This window comes from Pieris rapae, chromosome 12, assembly GCF_905147795.1.
Source record: "Pieris rapae chromosome 12, ilPieRapa1.1, whole genome shotgun sequence".
In the NCBI taxonomy this organism is placed as follows: Eukaryota; Metazoa; Arthropoda; class Insecta; order Lepidoptera; family Pieridae; genus Pieris; species Pieris rapae.
Window position 1 is genome coordinate 6,339,545 of NC_059520.1, and position 19,956 is coordinate 6,359,500.

A 19,956-nucleotide genomic window follows, 5' to 3' on the forward strand; every position below is an offset into this window, starting at 1 on the left:
GATGTCGCCATGTGACTTAAGAAACAGTAGGAGTTGCCGAGTTTGAATGTCTATTGAAATGTTATATTAGTAATTTATATTATTATATTATGTAATTTAATTATTCCATTTGTCCCTCCTTTCCGTAGAACGCGTTTTGGTCAAAGCTCTCCGATATCCAAATTAAGCATTCTGATAAACAAGCTGGGTCTGGATATCCATAGTTGCTCCCCTCACACTTTAAAATCGATTTTTGTTTAGCTGTTATTTGTAATTGTTTCTTTTTTGTAATGTGTGTTTTGTTTTAATAATTGTTTCGATTGATATTTGTATGTGCTCTAAATGAATGTCATGTTTGCCTCCAAGTGCTTGTCACATAAAAAATTGTATTTTGTGTTTGTTTTTACCAATGTGTTAGTGTGTCGAGCGTTGGCACACTTTATCTATAAAAAATAAAAAACATTCCAAAGTACTTTTTTTTCTTGCGAACACCCCATGGTGCACGCGGCCACAGGAAACAAACATGTACGAACGTCTTTGCTCTGCGACTGCCGCGCGCTGACTGAATGGTTAAGACTTAAGCGTGCTAAGTCTTATTACACTACACGATATTCAGCAAGTAAGCAAGTAAGCACCGCCGAACCCATTCGGTCGGTCTAATTAGACAGGCTAACTTGCTAACTCTTATTACATTATGCTGAATCTTAGCAGGACTGTCTGAATATCGCGCAGTGTAATAGCCCTTTAAGTCTCGATTCTGAGTTCAAAACTCTTAAGAAGTTTAAAGTGAAAGTTATATGTATAATTATATTTAAAATATTTTTTTGGCGCCACACATACATTAAACATTTTATGGTACATTAAAATGTTTAATTTTTTTTTTCAATAAATTGTAATTGTTCTATGTACTGACATATATTATAATATATTGTACTATTGTCTGTACAATGTACTTTATATATAACTAGCTGCTTCCGCGAACTTCGTTTCTCCTTAATGCCTAGCCTACCTTTTTAGTACATGCCAACATGGAACATTTTGTTATGCTACCCCCTTTTTTTATTGAGGGGAATGCATTTCCGCACAGAGTGTGGGACTCGCTCTAAAAGCCCTACCCACTAAACCCCTCCCACCAATCACGTCACTGTTGGGATAACTTGGGGTCGCGTAAGCATTCTACCAAGAGACCCCGTGACTGGCTGCTGCAGCAACTATCTTCCATTACATTGACATCGCCTTAGAAGTCTACTGTAGGGTTGCAATTTCTTGCACCCAACACGTGATTCGCCGCCATGTTCTCGCTTGCACATAATATAATTAATGGTTATTGTGCCTCACTCGACATACATAGGTATAGTGTGTCGCGGACTTTTTTGTAAATATTTATAAGATCTACAATTACTTAGAACATTTTATGGTTCTATCTTTAATAGTTTAGGCAGGGTACGCAAAATAAGTAACTTTTTTGGTTGATTTTTTACACCTTGTGTCCGATACGGAACCCTATTTTTGTTCAAAATTAAATATAGCCTATATTACTCGTGGATAATGTAGCTTTCGAATGGTGAAAGAATTTTAAAATCGGTCCAGTAGTGTATAAGCCTATTCATTACAATCAAACAAAGTTTTCCTCTGTATAATATATATATAAGTGTAGATAAAGAATAGAGTGTTATATTGGGATAGCTTAATTCATATTTTTGAAAAAGACTTTAGTTTAGATCAAATATAAGTTTTACATAATTCTCACAACAATGTGTAACTAAGAGTAATATAAGCTTTTAATATATGACATTATAAACTAAACATTTGAATTTATAGTATTGTCTTTTATTTACATAACTTTTACACATTTTTTTTCAATTTATTTTTATTTTCAAGTATTAAAATTTTCAAGAGTAAGTTCTATTTTTAAGATCTTTCGCTACATATTTATTTTTTGAAAACAGGGTTTTGTATTATTATAATTTAAGAACCGTAAACTTCAGGAAGTTCATATATTTAACACCAGTATGAAAATAATTAAACAAACTTTAATACTATATAAAACAGAAGATTATATTAATAAATATACAATTTGAATAATATCTTTTCAGTCATTACATTAATAAAGCATGTATTAATGTAATGTAGCTTATTTAAAAATAGCCTCATATATATCTGATTCTGAATCCATTTTTATGTTTTCTTAATAGACTAAATAAGTTATAATAACCCTTGTGACCTATGAGTCTAAAAAATACATCCTCAAGATGTAAATTTCACCATACACATTGTTATTTGTGCACATAGAAAGTACAAACTCCAATGGATTTTTTGCAGACATGCCAAGCACTCAAACATGACATTAAGAATCTTGCCCCAAACCACTGGTGTTTAATTAACATCATTTAAAGATTCCATTGTAGTCTTTTTTATTATTTTTGCAACTATACCCTTAACCACAGTACCTAAATAACTATCCTCATCATTGAATTTGGAAGATATTGTTTGAAAAGTACTATTCATTATATTTTTAAGTTTATTACTATACTCTTCTGAATTGGAATTGGCTGCAATACTTTGAACACTCTTATTAATTGAGTATAAACTTTCATTTTTATTATTTAGGTCTTGTTTCAAAGTATCTATTTCTTTTAATAACATCTCTTCATATTGTTTATGTTTTTCAGTCATTTCAGAAAAAGCATTTGTGAGGAGATCAATTTTTTTGTTTAGTGTATTGATTTCTATTTGATCTTGACTTTCTTTATCCTTCTCTGTTTCAATGATACTGTCTTTTTTCACTGATGTGGATGGTTCATTTTCATTTGTAAACAATAAATTGCATTCAAAGCCTTTTAATTTAATAAATTTTTCATATACAATAATTTTACTCTCATACTCTTTTAACAACTTGTTCACTATTTCAATTTGGTTGTTTGATAAATTTGATTGAAGACCACCAGCCAATGTCTTATCACATAAATGGTCAACTTTGTCCGATAATCTATTTATATTTATTCTTAATTCACTGTTACTTATTCTTTGTTCTGTGATTAAACTGTGCATATTATTTTCATATAAAGATTCCAAGTTTTTAACATTTACAGGAATAAGAGAATCTTGGATTTTTACTGTATTTGGTAATATTTTACTTAACTCATTACATTGCATTACTGAACCTGCATTCCTCTCTGTGCTATGTTTCTTAGGCAATGATTTTACTAACTTATGCCTTAGTAATGAAGGATTATCATATTCATTTGAATCAGAGGAATCAGTTGACTTAGATACAATATTCTTACTTGGAGGCAAAACTGATTGGCCCATTGTTGCCATTCTTTTCAAAATAGAGTCTTTATTTTTTTGATTTGTTAAGCTGTCAGTATCAATATCTAAACTTTCATGAGCTAGTTGGTCAGGCTTATTGTTAACTGTTCCTGTTACATCTTTAGGTGAAGAAATTTCTGCATCATTCAAATATGTCATATTGACTTTAAGGTTTTCTAAACACTTCACTATATCAGAAATTTTACTAGATGGGGAAGAAATAAGCCAATATTTTTTATAGTTGTCATAGAATGATATGTTCACATCTTTTTTTACATTAATTACAAATGTTGAAGTTATAGTTGCCAGTGATAGAGTTCTTTTTTCAGATGTGTAAATTATGAGGTTATGAATATCATCTTTTATATCTTTAACAATGGCAAAACCCAATTTTTCTCGAAGGTTATACCTATTTTCTATCCTGAAACAGATTAACAACAGTAAAAACAACAACAAGACTTCTTAGGGATTTTACAAAGAAATTCTTATCAAATAATTTAAAATTTATTCTTGTAGTGTAGGAATGTTTATATTAGTGTGTTTAAGCATATTATTTTATGTCATCAATGCTTTTTTATTTTACACATTCATAAACATATAATTTAAATTGAAAGAAAAGAAAATCAGATAATTTGGGAAAATTAAATAAGATCAATGAAATAAGACAAGTATTTAGTTTACATACCATTCATATGCTGATACTGAAGTAGCAAAGATACATTGTGATGCTGATGTTTGTTTGTGCACATCACCACTTTTATGATTTTCTACCAGTACCATTGGAGTTTCAGGAACATATATTAATGATTTATTTTCATCATTTCTATCTGTTTGAGTATTGCTGAATATTGTAGCCAAAGAGGTGCTTAAATTAAGAGAAGTTTCTGATTAGGATATTTCTTTTTTAGAAAGAACGTCACTAGTTCTGAATAATAATAAAATAAATAAATAAATAATAATACGTACTTTGCCGCAGGAGTAAAGAAATCAGCATCTATTTCACTTGTTTCTAACATTTTCTATTATGGTGATAGGATTTCTAAAAAGTGTTTGCGGTCCACGAGAAATATTGCGTGTAATAACTTTCTATTATCTAGTACTGAAGATACTAAATATTCATTCAAAAATCACTTCGCTTTCTCTCATAAAATATGATGATTATTTAACTATCCTGAGTTTGATCTATATAGAACGTGGATTTCACATTATATTCCATAGTAAGTTCAAGTTTAAACACACAATTTGAAATTATGATTGTTTACAATTTCCCCATAATATAATTAACAATTGTCTTGTGACTAATTGTAAACTGTATACACTAGTATTGGCATTTGGCATGTTTTGACGTTAAAATTTTCGAGCAACATTTATTTTTGTATTACCGTCGACTGTCAAGTTTTAACCTTTATTTTAAATCGCATCTCTAAGCGAATAAACTTGACAGGTGCGGGCCATAAAAAAAAATACACTAACACCACTACAGAGTACAGTCTGAACTAAAATCTTGGCTCGCTAGTCGCTAGCCTACTGCAGTTTTTCTGTGTTAAAAATCATCTGTGAGATCAACCTTCAACCTACTAATTTTATAATATTTTGAAATATAAATTTAATTTTCTCTTCATTTTCATTTTTAGTTTTAAACACAATTTCCCTGAAATAATTCAGATAATTGTAGTTATTTTTAAGAATTATTGTTAAAGAAATAGTTTTTAACAACGTGTGTCGTGTTCATTAACCTGTGATATTGTTCATATTTAATAATAAGAAAAGTATACCCTAAGAGAATCATGCCTGATACTTATACTTGTATAACATGCCAAGTTCTCTTTAATTCTGCTGATTTGCAACGAGAACACTATAAATTGGATTGGCATCGGTATAATTTAAAGAGGAAAGTGGCTGGTATCCCTCCAGTGACATTGGAAGAATTCGAATTGAGAGCTAAGGAGCACAAGGAACGAAGCCAAAATGAAAACTGTGATGAATCAGTTTATTGTAAATGTTGTTCCAAATTGTTCAACACAAAAAATGCATACAACAATCATCTAAATAGCAAGAAGCATAAATTAGCTGAACAAAAAAGTGTTCAAAGTGATAAGGAAAATGAGAAACAAGAGGATGATAGCCATTCTGAAACAAATAGTTTTGAGAAGATTGAGAGTAATCCACAGCCCCAAGAGAAATTTGTTGTAATTAAACCTGACAATCATTCTGATGATGAGGATATTGAAACTGATTCAGAAATTGAAGAGGTAAAAATATTGTCTGGAATTTCTTCTTGGAATTTTTGTTACATAGATTTTTAATTTAATAACTTTTTATATATTGTGCATTATTTTTTTTCCTATCAGAAAGATTAAGATTAATTTGATTTGCAGCTTGATTCAGATGAGTGGGATGAATGCAGAGTTAAGGGAAGTGATTCACTTATCAAACCCCAGGATTGCCTGTTTTGTGGTCACCATAGTAAGAATATGGTGAAGAATCTTAGACACATGTCTGTTACACATTCATTCTTCATACCTGATGTGGAATACTGCATTGATCTTAAGGGACTGCTTCTGTATCTAGGGGAAAAAGTAAGTTATACTAATATTCATAAGGGAAATCTATTTAAATATTATTTCGGTTTTAAAGAAGTCTGATTAATATACTTCATTTATTATTATTAAGTAAATTGTGTGTATTTTATATAATTTTAATTATCATTATTATTTGATAGTACATAAAGATATGGCTGATTAAGGTTCTGAATTCATATCATATGTTCCAGATGTATAAAAAAAGGAAAAGTGTAATTTTTAGATTATATTTGAGTTTATGAGAATGTTTTAAATTATAGTATAATTTTGTAGATATCTCAAGGATATATGTGCTTGTGGTGCAATGACACTGGCAAGACATTCTATTCAATGGATGCAGCACAGGCTCACATGATAGATAAAGGGCATTGCAAGATGCTTCATGAAGGAATTGCTTTGGCCGAGTATTCTGATTATTATGATTACAGGTAAGATTATTATGGTAAAATTTTGAGTCTAGACTTCCTGTTGATTAGGACATCCATGTCATGTAAGGACATTAATGTCTTGAATTTGTGATATAACAGTCAATAATATAAGCATTTATCTCTTATTTGTTAAAATAAATGTAATGTTTAATATACTTTTTTCCTATAACAGCTATTAAAAATATCTGTTATTTGTAAAGCTGAACTGATTGTTTTTCCTTAAACAAGTGAATGATTAACCTTACGAGTTTACTTCTTGTAATATAATCTTGAATTTCTGGTTTACATACATTGCTTCACCTAGTGAGCCTGAGGGTTTCATCACTCAACGCTACTTAATATTTATTTACCCAGCTAAGTCCTAACTTTCAATTTGCACTATGCATTAACAAACAATAACCACAATTTCCAGCTCCTCATACCCTGATCATGCAGATGGTGATGAAGACATGGTGGTGGATGAACCAGCAGACGCCGCCGCTGTTGATGCAGATAATTTCCAACTGGTTCTCCCGTCTGGTGCTGTTGTTGGACATAGATCCTTAATGAGGTAATACCTTAATTAATAAATTCTGATTATGAGGCTCTATCTGCTAATCTATGATTATCACTATGTAATTATAACTATTTATATAATATTTTCTTTGGTTTACATGAAGTACAACACATTTAATTATTATTAAAAATAAATGAGTATGTTTGTTTTACATTATTTACCCAACTTAATACAATTTTACTATGAAATTTTTCTTATCTTTTTTCTCTTAAGTTTATTCATATGGTAGGAAAATACTACACCTTTCTTAAAAGGATGTGAGCCCACTTCACGAATTTTGCTCTTACCTAATATTGGAATACTAATAAATAATTTAAGATATATGTACATTGTTTTCACATATAAAATTATTAACATTTTTATGAATAAAGTGTTTGGCCATAATATGATTATATTTTAATTTAGGTACTACAAACAAAACTTGCCAGCGAACACAGAAGTAGTTCTAAAGAAGTCAGAACGCAAATTGCATCATTTGTTGGGAGTGTACCGGGCCTTGGGTTGGGCGCCCAAGGAACAGGCAGCTGCTGCCAAGTAAGTTAAACAAAATTAAGTAAATTAAAATAAATTACATAAATTAAATTGTATTTACCTACCTGAAAATATTTTCCGGATGAACTCACCTTTTGTTGTGCAATATAGAATCTATACATGCCTAATCATAATCATACATTATATTTATGTAAAGGTTTTTATAAAATGAATTTAATAATGACTGCACATTAATTTGATAATGATATGTATAACAACCATTAATAATCTGTAATTAAATTTATCATACTTTCTTAATAATAAACAACTGTGTCCGATATAGCTTAAGTTCATACCTACAGATAACAATAAACAAAGATGTAGGATATATTATTTATAGTCCCTTTGGACCATTGCTCTAACTAATTTAGACTTATAGTAATGTGCTTATAGTGCTAAAATTTATAAATAGTCTATCGGTTTTACTTCAGCTGTTTTCCTCTCAAACATTTTCTGCTACTATATTTTGTATCGAAAAGAAACATTACGAGTATAAAGAAGTTCCACTACCACCGTATAACATGGGTTCATTAAAGCGGCGGCCAAATAGACATCTCATGGCCTGCCTTCCGATAGGCCGCATATCGGATGGTGTTATGGAGCCTCATACACACATATTCTGTCTAGTTCTGTATAAAAAAAAATGTTTTTTACCCACTGGATTTTTAGGAATTTATATGAAATATAGTAATCATGAGTAAATATAACTAAAAATCTAACCCGATATAAGCGCCTAATAAGTCCAGTACATAATATAGACCAGTCAATTATTTTTGCCTGAATTAAATGAAGACAGAACATGGCACCCAGATAGATCTCGATTCTTTTATATTGGAATGTAAAAGGCACTTGGTTTTTAATTAAGTTAAGTTTTAGTAGATAAATTTCATTTTGTTTATACAGGAACGCTCGCGACATTCACTTTATGAAGCGTGTTCAATCAAAATGGCAGATGAAGATGTCGATGAAAAATAACAAGTTCCAGAAACATTACAGGCCTCAGGTCAACTTTTAGGTATATTTTATTATATTATTACACGGTGTGTAGTCGCGATCCACAAAATTCGCTTTTGTCTTGTGTATTTTAGTCGTTAAAGCGAAATTTAAATGAACTTGTAATGGGCTATTTGATAAGACTTTTTTGATCTTTTCCGTTCGTCAGTAACGTATACAAATTGTTGTTTTTAATTTTGATCAGTTAAACTTAAACATTAATTATTTCAAGAACGCGTTCATACGAATCCTAAGACAAGATGGCGTCGCGCCAATCGCGTAAACAAACGTCAAGTTTTTACGTGTCAATTCATTTTAAATTTAAATGTAATTTTTTTTAATTGTGGAAATTAAACAATATATTATTTTCTATGAAAAACCGTCTCAGACGAAAGTAAACTGCAAGATAATAATTAGCCATATTATTTACATATTACGTATGTATTGAATCGATTAATCTATGGCCGTTTTTTTTCTCATGACTGACGTATAAAAATCAATATGTTTTAACTACATTTCAATAAATTATCAACAAGTTTTACACAGATTGCTTTAAGACACTTTTTCATACCGTCAAATAGCCTATTTTGGTATAAATACATATTGCACTAGTATTTAAAGTTTAAACAGATTTTCAACCATGCGTGTAACACACACGCGTTGGCCATTGTATAAAATAAATAAAAATGTTGGAGTATATGTGATGAAAATAATGAAACCATTCCATTTACCGCACAATAAATACAGATGGAGCGAATATATATAATATCATTGTTTCGTGTTATGTGCTGTTATTTAAAAAGCAATAAAAACGTTAAGTTTACATTTGTGTGTTTTTATTACTTGTTTTAAAGTATTTATATTTCTTCTTGTAATGGGATATGTCTATATTGCTCGCTTGGTCCAAAGTCCATGGTATTTTCACAGGGTTAGGATCTATGGATAGACTTATTTTGTACAGTGGAAAAGCGTTCACTTTTCCTTTAAGTAAGTTTGATATAGTTCTGGACAGGCCTTCGTTTATAATGTACTTTGAATCGATGTTTGAGATTTTTGTGAAGTACTTCTCAGCCACCTTTAGCGCATTGTCTTCAATACTTGTTTGTTTAGCTTCCAAGCAAATACATGTTCTTATAAATATAAAAAGCTAAAAAAAATTGAGTTAAATATTGATGTAAAATGTTTCGGTAACCTATAAAGAGCCGTTTGGTAGGGCGATATTACGACGATGGTTTTTTTAAAGGGAAGTCGGTTATTGGCCATCTAACCATCCCGAAACAATACATTAAGAATAGAATTCCACATTGAGTCACGGACACAACGATGACCTCCTTGACATGTTACGAGATTAATAACAGATTATGCCAATAAAAAATATATAGGAATCTTAGTATCTACAGATTCAGGTAACCTAGTCGAAAGTTGTTTTGAAAAAACAAGGAACACGTATTTAATTAAGTTATTTAGTTTATTTTTACAACACAATTGTGACAGGTGGAAAAGTACACAGCACTAATTATGGACTTGAATCATTAGAAATATTACACAGAGAGATTAGAAATATAATATAGAAATTACCGCGTTATATGTGGATCTATTTAAATTATAAAATATGGGTTTCAAAAAATTTGATTGATCGAAAGTCCGCTTACCACATTTATAGATAATACGTAAGTATAAACGTTTTTCATTATTTAATATCTTGACTAACGTCACAGAGACGTACTATAGAAAATGTATCGTAAAAGTATTTTTATGTTGGAAGCTTTTATTTTCCTGCTATAAAATTTTACGCCAATTGGCATCTTACTAAAAAATAATTGTTGGCTGATTTCTTTATTTCTATACTACATGTACAGACTTTAATGCGCCTTGCCAGGTCTATTTACTTCAAATTCAAATATTTCTTATCATGACGTCAAGTTTAAAAGTTTTTTTTATATTATATTTTATACTCCTGCTATCAAACCTTCATCAAAGCTAAGGCAATTTTTTACGGCGAAAAAGAATCCACTAGTCTTCATGACATAATAATAATGGTCTTTATTTATAACAAAATATGGTTGTGACAAATTGATCCCACGCTGTGTTTGTCCTTATCCAACTTGGTTTCCACACATCTCTTCTGGGTAAGTACACCCCGCACATACATAGTAGGGTTTATTATTAAAAAAAAATTATTATTTACATAACCTGTGGGTTAATATAAAAAGATACAGAAATATTCAATACAGTTGTGTATATTAATTATGGTGCGTCTGTACGGGCAAATCGGATACTCCACGCGGTGTCGTCCCTCGCCTGGAAAATCCGAGAGCTGCCTTCAAAATACAAAGTCCGGCTTCAATTGTTCTTTTTCTATCAGAGTCATTTCCAATTGCCGGATTTATTTCAACGAGGTCCAGTGCCCTCAAACGGCCCGTCGAGTGAATAATCTCCATCAGTTTGATCGCTTCCCGTAACGTTAGCCCTCCTCTCACTGCGAAACAAAACGATTCATGCATTTCACTCTTTCAATAAGATTTATACCACAGACTAAAGGGTTTTATTTCTAACCTATTGTCGATTAATCTAGAAAATATAAGACGATGAATGATAATAACAATGACTAACCCTATAGCTGAAATTTTTTAACATAATAATAATAATAAAGTCTGTATTCATTTTAAATAGGTACATTGTCTTTCCTAGGTGTAAGATTTGGAAACCCTTTCATGTAAAAAATACCTGTATCAGGGTTCCCAGCTCTTCCATAAACAAACTTAATTCTTAATTACTTAAAATTATGTCATTATTTAACCTATTTTATTTTATATTTATAATTTCATTTTATTTATATTATACCTAGCGCAAATTAAGTGACGGTCAGCGGTGAATCCCAAAAAAAAATTACTTTAATCAATTACTACTGCAATAATTGAGACTACTAAATCTGAAAATTGAATCGGCCTGATATGACTTATAACTGGTTGAAAATTGACCGGTTCGATGTGAGGAGATCAAAAGCTATTAGTATCTGTTGTCCGCTTCCTTTTATAATGGTGTTGCGTCAGAGGGGTACAGATTTTGCTTATGGGCTAAGAGAGTGCAATGGATAGGATAGCGACGGAGTAGGAAGACTAAGGTTGAGCTAAGCTCGCCAAAATAGCTCGTAGATTCCATTAAAAAAAAAGGAGTAGGCAGAGACCACGGAACTCCGCTTTCTAAGGTCCTGACCACTTCATCCACTTAATAATGACATTCAGCATAAATGCTCGTCGGTTATAGGTACTTTTAACTAGTCCCTAACATGACACGAAAGTTTTAATAGATTTATATTTGTTAGGAACATTTTCAAACTTATTTTAGTGCTAATAGAATGCAGACACCCAATGAAAAGTAACCTGTCTAGACAACCTTATAAGCGTAGCCTCAAATAGCTATTGCATATTTTGTCCTTATCACTCTCACATTCAATGAATGTAACAAAACATTGTTATGGTATACGTATAATAGGTATGTAATTGTTTAGCTAAGATTGTGAGTAATGGCTCACCTGAGGTTCCAGTGCTCGGTGCTTCCAATGCGTCTAAGGAATCTATATCAAAGCTGACATGTATTGGTTTCTTCTTTTCTGGGTCCAATAAGTGAAGGATGTGATTTATTGATTTCGTTATACCATGGCTGTAAAGAAAATTTACTCATTGTTATTTTTTTTATGTAAGAGAGGGATAACGGGTAGGAGTATCACCTGATACTATGTTTTTGATATCGCCGCCGATAGACATATTGCCAGAGCTTGCGAGTGCGTTGCTGGCCTTTTAAGAATTGGTACGCTCTTTTCTGTCGAATGTCGGGTGGTTCGGAAATATTCAGTGGGCAGTGCGGAAAACACAAATACGTTGAACGTGTATAATGTAAATTTTATGAAACCGTCATTTCTTAGTGGCCCTGGTACTCTAATAAAATCTATATTGAATTCGCTATCACTATCGCTATAGGAAGTTACAGAGTACTGGCGCAGTGTGAATTTTATTAGACTATTTCAATGTAACTTTGTCTAATTGAAGTTTTCTTTACTGCTTTGAATTAAAGTACATTTTACAGTACATAAAATAATTAAGTGTTGTACTTAAATTGTTAAATCGTAAATATTTTGAGAAAGAGTAAAATTATTTCTTATGTCGATGAAAATCAAACTAGTCTTACTATTATTATTATTCCTGCGCTTAATATACCGCATTTTTGATGTTTCAAATTAACATATACCTAATCAACAAGTATTCATTTGCAATTATCTAAAATAACCAAAGAAAATTGAATTAGAAGTGCTTCATTAACTTACTCTTCTATATCCTCCATTGCAAATGTAGGCACGTGATATTTTTCAATGGCCAATCTTTCGTAGTGATCTACGGACCTCAGACCGATGTAACCCAGGTTTTTAATCGAAAATCTATAAAAGCCCAATATAATATTAACCTCGTAGTCTAGACTTGGTAAATATTGAATTTACTTAACCAAATTTATGAAATGGGAGATTTTAATTTTATATCCTGTGACGAGAAGCAATATAAGGTAACTTTGTCAAAGGTACAGTAAAATAAAGTAATCCTTAACAAGCATGGCCCTATTAGTATATATTTATAGTGTAGGTATAAATAGCAACTAGGTGTAATTGATTTATTGAAATAAAATAATATTTATTATAATAAACTTCAAGCGAATCTTTGAAACTAACTAAGTACGTGAAGCGTTTAAGAATTTTTAAGAGAATATATAGATACTATTGTCTTTTACTAACATAACTTTGACACATTTAAAGAAAACAATTTTTTCAACGGATTGAAGCTATGTATTATTATAAATTTATTATCAAAAAACACCTTAATTTTAATAGAGATGGCCTAAAATTATCAAACACCTGGGATCCAATAAATATAAATTATTATCTATTTAAAATTAAATTAAAATCTTGAGACAAACAATCCGCGATAATAGAGGAGACCGTGAGTCAATTCTGCAAAACCCCTTCATCTTTTAGTCGATATCAACTCCGGGGAAATAAATACAGATAATAACTTATTCTACAGCTGATACTTTTTGACATTCAACACCCCTTTGTCTTCAGTCACCGTGACGTCACGCACGCTGTAAAGCCGCGAAATGTCGAAAAATTTAAAATTATGTAAAATAATTATAAATTTATAATAATACATAGCTTCAATCCGTTGAAAAAGTGTTTTATTTGAATGTATGGGTATTACAATAAGTTATCCGTCTTTTGTTTGCAATGTAAATTAGTCGACCTATTGAATATTATATTTACTTTGGAACCTGCCAATCCATAGTAGGCAGGTAAGGCCAATAGTCTGAAAGTTCCTTAACAAGCAACGCCACAGGCATGCCGTGAACAGAACCTGACTCCGACGTTTTGTTTGTATTGATGTCTGCGTGCGCGTCCACCCATATCAGGATCATATCTTCGTTCACATTAAAGTGCCCATCCACGGTACCTTTGGAATAAAATAGTTAATATCGGAAAAAGCTCTCATAACGAAACCCAACTCCATAGAGTTGGACGGGATATATTATTATGTAAATAATTGATGTATTCAAAGAAACAACTCTAGAATTTCTATAAATTACTAACTAGTAAGCAGCATAGGTAATTTGCACTTGTTACATGGTTTAACATTGTAGCAATTTATTAATGTATATTCATTAGGTTAATCATTAATCCTATTAAGTATAATCATAATCATAGGCTTTGGGCATTAATCTTTAGAATTAGATCGTTATCTTTCGTATAGTGATGATTGACAAAGTGAGGGAAAATGTATAGGAGGTACTATCGACCCTATTGTCACTATTTTCGGGGTATTTTGGACGTGTGCGAAAGTTGGGGCCGTCCGAAAATACATTTTGTCTCGATGGAATTTAAATTCACACCGATTCTTACTTAAACTAAAAAATCGAAATGCTTATCGAGCTACAGTGACTAGGAGATATTTTTAAAGAATTCGAAGGGTCTCTGGAAGGGGTTAGACACACGCGCCGAATATTGATGCAACTGGGATTGTTTTAATGTGAACAAAATTGCTTGGTGAAATTATATTAGTTCAACTCTATTGAAACTAACTCCACTCTATTAAAACCAGCCGTTTCGATAACTTTATATCATAAATCGAGATTAATTTACGACTTGGATTATATTACGTAATTAAACGATGAATCTATGATTATAAGAAAAGCAAAATCTATTTAAATTTTGCTTGTTCAGTATACTTCAGAGTTTCCGAAAGTGTAAATGTCGAAGTTTTTTGTAGCCCTTTGTAACGAAAGCCTTAATATTAATTGAAACGTGTTTGTAGAAAACATCATTCATACACGATGTCTTAGTAATTACTTTTATGATGCGGTGGATATATGAGTCAGCACTTATGTTCACTGAGTCAGGTAGCTCGATAATGGAATGTCAGCTCGAGAATGACGCGGTTTCAGCTAGCTTCGTCATGCCGATCTTTTATAGATACGTCACTTTCTGATGCTGCCCTTGCGGCTTTCCATCATATCTGGCATGATATTTTTGCAATCTATTTTTGTAGGGAATTCCTTTTTATTTTATTTTTCGAACAAGGATATAAATTTAGGGCCTGTTTCGCAATGTATGGATAAGGTAAATAGCTAGCAACAAATAAATTATTCGGATGATAAAAGTTCCGAATAAGATACTTCGCATTTCATGACAAATTGCGCTATGTGACAGTCGTGAAACGCAAAAATACTGTTTATCCTACCAATAAGTAATAAATAGCTTATTTGGAACTTATCCGGACATTGTGAAACAGACCCTTACTGTAATACAACATGTGTAGCACATAACATGTCAAAGATTCATGTGGGTGTGTTATATATTGACTGCAACAGAGTGACGCAGTGTTTGTAAGTACCTACTGTCGCACCAAAACCGTCTGATTTGGTACACACAAACATCTCACTACAATTCGATAGACGTTTAAATAATTACCCAGGCATCCCAATCCCGAAATGAAATAATATCATAATCATGACAAGAATTTATATTAAAAAGTGATAAATGTATAGCGAAGGACACATTGAAGAAAAGGGCATGATAATAATAAAATTTGCTAGGACGCTACTGCCCACGTATTGGTTTTTAATAAAAATACCACAATGTACCGCCGAGACACTCTGTTATAAAAAGCTTTAATATGAAGCTTTAGATTTTATTTTGGAGAAACTATATAAAAAAATGTATTTAGCATTCATAATATTGGCAATACTTTTAGCGGACAATGAAAATCAAATATGTCATAGGTCATTTTAATATAAATAATTTTACATAACACAAGCTTAGAGTTTATTGCCAGTTCTTCTCTTCCGTTCTACGCCCTTGATATGAGAACTGTCAGTAAATGTAAAATTAGAATCATTTAATGTATATTTCTTTTTTTGACGTTCATAAGTGTACATTATGTTACCCATATGAATAAATTATTTCTTGATTTGATTTGAAGGTAGGAGGGTAGGAGTCTCATCTGATGTTAAACAATACTGCCCCATATATACTCTTTCAACGCCAGAGATTTCGCGAAAGCGCTGCCGGTCTTTAAAAATTAGAACGGATTCTTAAAGGACCCTAAGTCGAATTGGTTTTAAAATACTTCAGTGAATAAATAATTAATGATATTACCTACTCCAATAGAATGGTCTCCACCGATGGTTACAGCAAGTCTTCCATCTTTAAGTACTTGTGTCACCTTGCTCGATAAGCTCTTGTTACAAGCGGACACAAGAGACAGGTACGCCATGTTATCGACATTAACGTTTTCGTGACACGCTGGTATTTCTATATCTCCATAGTCTTTGACGTTGAGGCCATCTGATTTTTTAGAAACGTATCACTTGAAACCGTTATAAGTTATAATAAGTCACAGAAAAAGCTATTTGTATGCAATAGTTAGCTAATCTAAGCTAGGAATAGGTACCGCGCTGTCAAATAAGTATAAATAATAATTTTAACAACAATCCTTAACTGAAAGAAACGTAGTACAAAATTAGTTCTCCAAAATTGCGCTCTTAGTAATGTACAACAACACAGGCTTTACAGTAAACACAAAAAGATAATAATAGTCATTATAAAGCTCAGGAACAACTTCACTATTAAGTGGCTCGTACAACACTCAAAGCTCATACGACTAAATAAAAAATGGCTAAATAAAAAATATGTACCTATTTCCTTAAGTTTCTCTATAAGTCCCGCAGATCTCATTGCAGCGGGAGCAATACTAACACCATACTTTTTCTGACCTTTCTCGAAAGGCACTCCAACTACACCCACTTGTTTTAAAGGTTCCCACTTCTTCATTTGTGACATTCCTCTCACGAAAACCTTTAAATTATTCATTTCTATATTTTACTACTGTTTCACCACGTTGTTCACTTAACTATCATCAAATATTTGTTTCTTATCTCTGCGTAAGTCAAAGGTTAGCCGCTGGTATAGTAATTGTTTAATAATATTATCTGACGTACGTAAGAATATATATTTTTAAATTATTCAATCGCTTACCCAATAAGTATATGAAGAGTTGAATACAAGCTCCAAATGAAAAAAAATCAATTAAAATCGGACAAGAAAGTTATGTTTAGCTTATTTTCATTTGAATATTAACGAATCGATTAGATTAATAATCTCATTAACTGGGTTAAGATTGTATACGATTCAATGAAAAAAAAATAGAGTTACCTATTGGTTCTTGCAGTATCGTATACATACAAAGATAGGATATGTTATCAAAGTAATAACCGGCACAATATGGGCACAAAATGAATTTAATAGCGATTAAAAATACAACATAAACATTGTGTTTACACTTATTAGATCGGTTCTGTCGAAATTCAATAAATTCGTTCCTCTGTTTTTTTTTAATCCATTCTAAATAGGGGCTTATAACTGTGAACACGTTGTATCTGACGTCATCTTTAAGTCTCATCAAACCGGAAGGAAATGCTGATATACCAATTACTTCATCGCCATAAAACACTGGGCCACCTTCGCCGAAATATAGATCGTACGTCGTATCCACAGACGATTCTATGCCACAAATGCAGTAATACCATTTTGGGTTTGTACACGCCACCTGCCTGTAATGTTGGTGTTGTAATACTGTTAACGCATTACTAAGCTCACCATACCCCGTTGTAGATAGTTTTTTATCTCTCAATTCTGATTCAAAGTAGTTCCCCAAAATTGCGCTCTCAGATATGTACAATAACACAGGCTTCACAGTAAAGACGAGAGCGATGTTGCTGTGCATACGAGTGACGTTATAATTCCTCCCTAATTCGAAAAAGTAATCTTCGTGCGTCTTTGTATACGCAATTTTGAAGATGTTATTGTCGTTTGTCCTTTGACCTGCTATGGCACTTCCGACTGCAACGTACAAAGGCTCGGGGTGTACACAGGATCCAGACGTCAAAACAGAACTATGATCTATTATAACCCCTGTGCATACATAATTCTTTGTGTTATTCAATAAAGCCACAATGTATGGATGCCTCTCTGCCAACGATTCTATGATTTTCCAATCGTAAATATTGTTTCCCATGATTATTGTTGGCATGCTGGATAACATTATAACCGCAATAATGTTTGTTAGCAAATTACATGCTCGATTCATAGCAATTTGAATTCATTTGAGTTGAGGTAGATATTCTGAAAATGAATGTAATCCAATTATTTTAAACATCATACGCAATCACTTGACAGAATACAAAAAATATTTCATTTGCGTCATTGGCACTCATAGACAATAGACGTGCAATAGATTTTTATTATAGTAAAATATTCTAGGTATATCCTGGTCACCATTAGGTGCATGTTCAGGCTCATAAACCGTATATGTTATACACATAGTTACAATAATTATAAATACAACAAAGTATCTAATATAACCGATTTTTGTATAATTTGTACCCAGACAAAAAATTCTCTTTCTTAATCGACCTTAGGTCAACACCTAAGGTCAAATTCAGTAGGTTGCCATTTTCATAACATTCAGATAAAATGAAACCATGTCACAGAATGAAGAAATAACAGTTTTAGTGTTATTGTATAGACTTCAAAGTCCGATTGAGGATACAACAAAAGAAAACGAACACGTACACATAGTAAAACGTAGACGTACATTATTTTCTTATATTTCATCAAAACATTTAAATCATAAGTTGTATATTTAATTAGCAATAGGTACTCGCAGCTATTTTTGTCGTTGATCCTAGGATTCTTAAAGTATCTAAGGTACCCGAAAACGGAAACTAATCTGTTACTAAAATAGCAAAAAAATTAAATTGGCATACTTGATTGAAGGTCTACTTAAGCTGGTGTAAGTGCTGTGCTTTATCTTTTTGATCGAACGCGCTCGCTTTTAGACCGCCTTGTTGACCCAAGCAAAAGAAACGAGTGGCGTTAGTAATTTAGCATTTGCTTGAGAAGCTAAATCGAAGAGTGCTCTCAAATAACCTTGAATCAAGGGGCTTTACTCAAGATTTATTGGTTAGATCGTCATGTTCTTTTACGCTGTTTTATACTTCGAGTGATTCTATTAAGAATAATTAATTTTTAGTCTTATAATTGATTTTTTACCCAAATGTGCAAAAAAAAACACAAAGCAATGAAGTTTTATTGCTGGCACGTGTATTGCAATACAGCTCGACTATAATTTTGGCAAATAAAGGCTAAAATAAAAGTAGGATCTTACGAGGCCGCCGTATAACTTCGTATATAATTTTTAACACAGATGCATTTAACAGTCCCGTTTATTACTGACCATATTTTACTTTACTAAAAATATTTATGTATGTTTTAATTCCTGGATAACTTTAAAAAAAAAAAAAATACGTTTATTTTGGAACATAAGATCTTCTAGGTATCACTTATTCCACGTCAATCAATTCGAACTTGTAGGCATCCCTACACATCGGCAAAGACAGAGGGTGTAGGCCGAGAGAAAAAGCCGGCGTAAAAAACTCTCGGTACTCTTTTAAAAAAGCAAATCATCAAACAATATTTAAAACAAATATATCAAATTAATTAGAGGCAGCCTGCCCAGCACTAGTCCCAGGCCCTTTTATCAACTAGATCATCTTTTCATCAATCATCCGCAAACGGACAGCATCACTGATGCTTAAGGTTCGTGCGAGTACCAACAATATCCTGATGGTTATAGTAAATAAGCCCGAATGTGTTGTTTTGAGACACTGGGTTCATATACATGCCCATGTACCGGGTGTCTCAAATAAACGTACACTAATACATTAAATATTTAAATATTTTTAGTAATTTTACTAATATAGTTATAAGTTTTACTATACTAACAACATATGGACTTATTAATTGGTCTGAAATAAATGATTTATTATTTAAAAACAAAAGACTCCACAGGAGCTCATCAGTTACCGCTCGCATTATACCCGGCGAGTTTTATAATGTACGTTGAAAGATTTGCGGTCTCCCGTAAGGTTTGAATGTGTCTGATAATAACGAGGGTTGAACTGGATGGTAAAATTG

At 31.9% G+C, this 19,956-nt stretch overlaps 3 protein-coding genes across 3 annotated transcripts; 1 reads left to right on the forward strand and 2 right to left on the reverse strand.

The window, feature by feature from the left end:
• Positions 1-1,962: 1,962 nt before the first annotated feature.
• LOC111002758 lies at positions 1,963-4,772 on the reverse strand. Its single transcript, XM_022272972.2, has 3 exons — positions 4,258-4,772; positions 3,977-4,156; positions 1,963-3,712 (listed from the first exon to the last, which is right to left on the reverse strand). The coding sequence occupies exons 1-3, from the start codon at positions 4,305-4,307 to the stop codon at positions 2,356-2,358; spliced, it is 1,587 nt and encodes a 528-aa protein (XP_022128664.2). The 5' UTR covers positions 4,308-4,772; the 3' UTR covers positions 1,963-2,355.
• A 13-nt stretch (positions 4,773-4,785) lies between these two features.
• On the forward strand, positions 4,786-8,528 carry LOC111002225 (zinc finger protein 622). The gene is made up of 6 exons (XM_022272368.2): positions 4,786-5,543; positions 5,670-5,870; positions 6,147-6,301; positions 6,714-6,851; positions 7,263-7,391; positions 8,292-8,528. The coding sequence occupies exons 1-6, from the start codon at positions 5,079-5,081 to the stop codon at positions 8,401-8,403; spliced, it is 1,200 nt and encodes a 399-aa protein (XP_022128060.2). The 5' UTR covers positions 4,786-5,078; the 3' UTR covers positions 8,404-8,528.
• A 1,872-nt stretch (positions 8,529-10,400) lies between these two features.
• LOC111002155 (arginase, hepatic) lies at positions 10,401-16,844 on the reverse strand. Its single transcript, XM_022272276.2, has 6 exons — positions 16,617-16,844; positions 16,078-16,266; positions 13,690-13,876; positions 12,706-12,816; positions 11,917-12,044; positions 10,401-10,860 (listed from the first exon to the last, which is right to left on the reverse strand). The coding sequence occupies exons 1-6, from the start codon at positions 16,789-16,791 to the stop codon at positions 10,625-10,627; spliced, it is 1,026 nt and encodes a 341-aa protein (XP_022127968.1). The 5' UTR covers positions 16,792-16,844; the 3' UTR covers positions 10,401-10,624.
• Between the last annotated feature and the right edge of the window lie 3,112 nt (positions 16,845-19,956).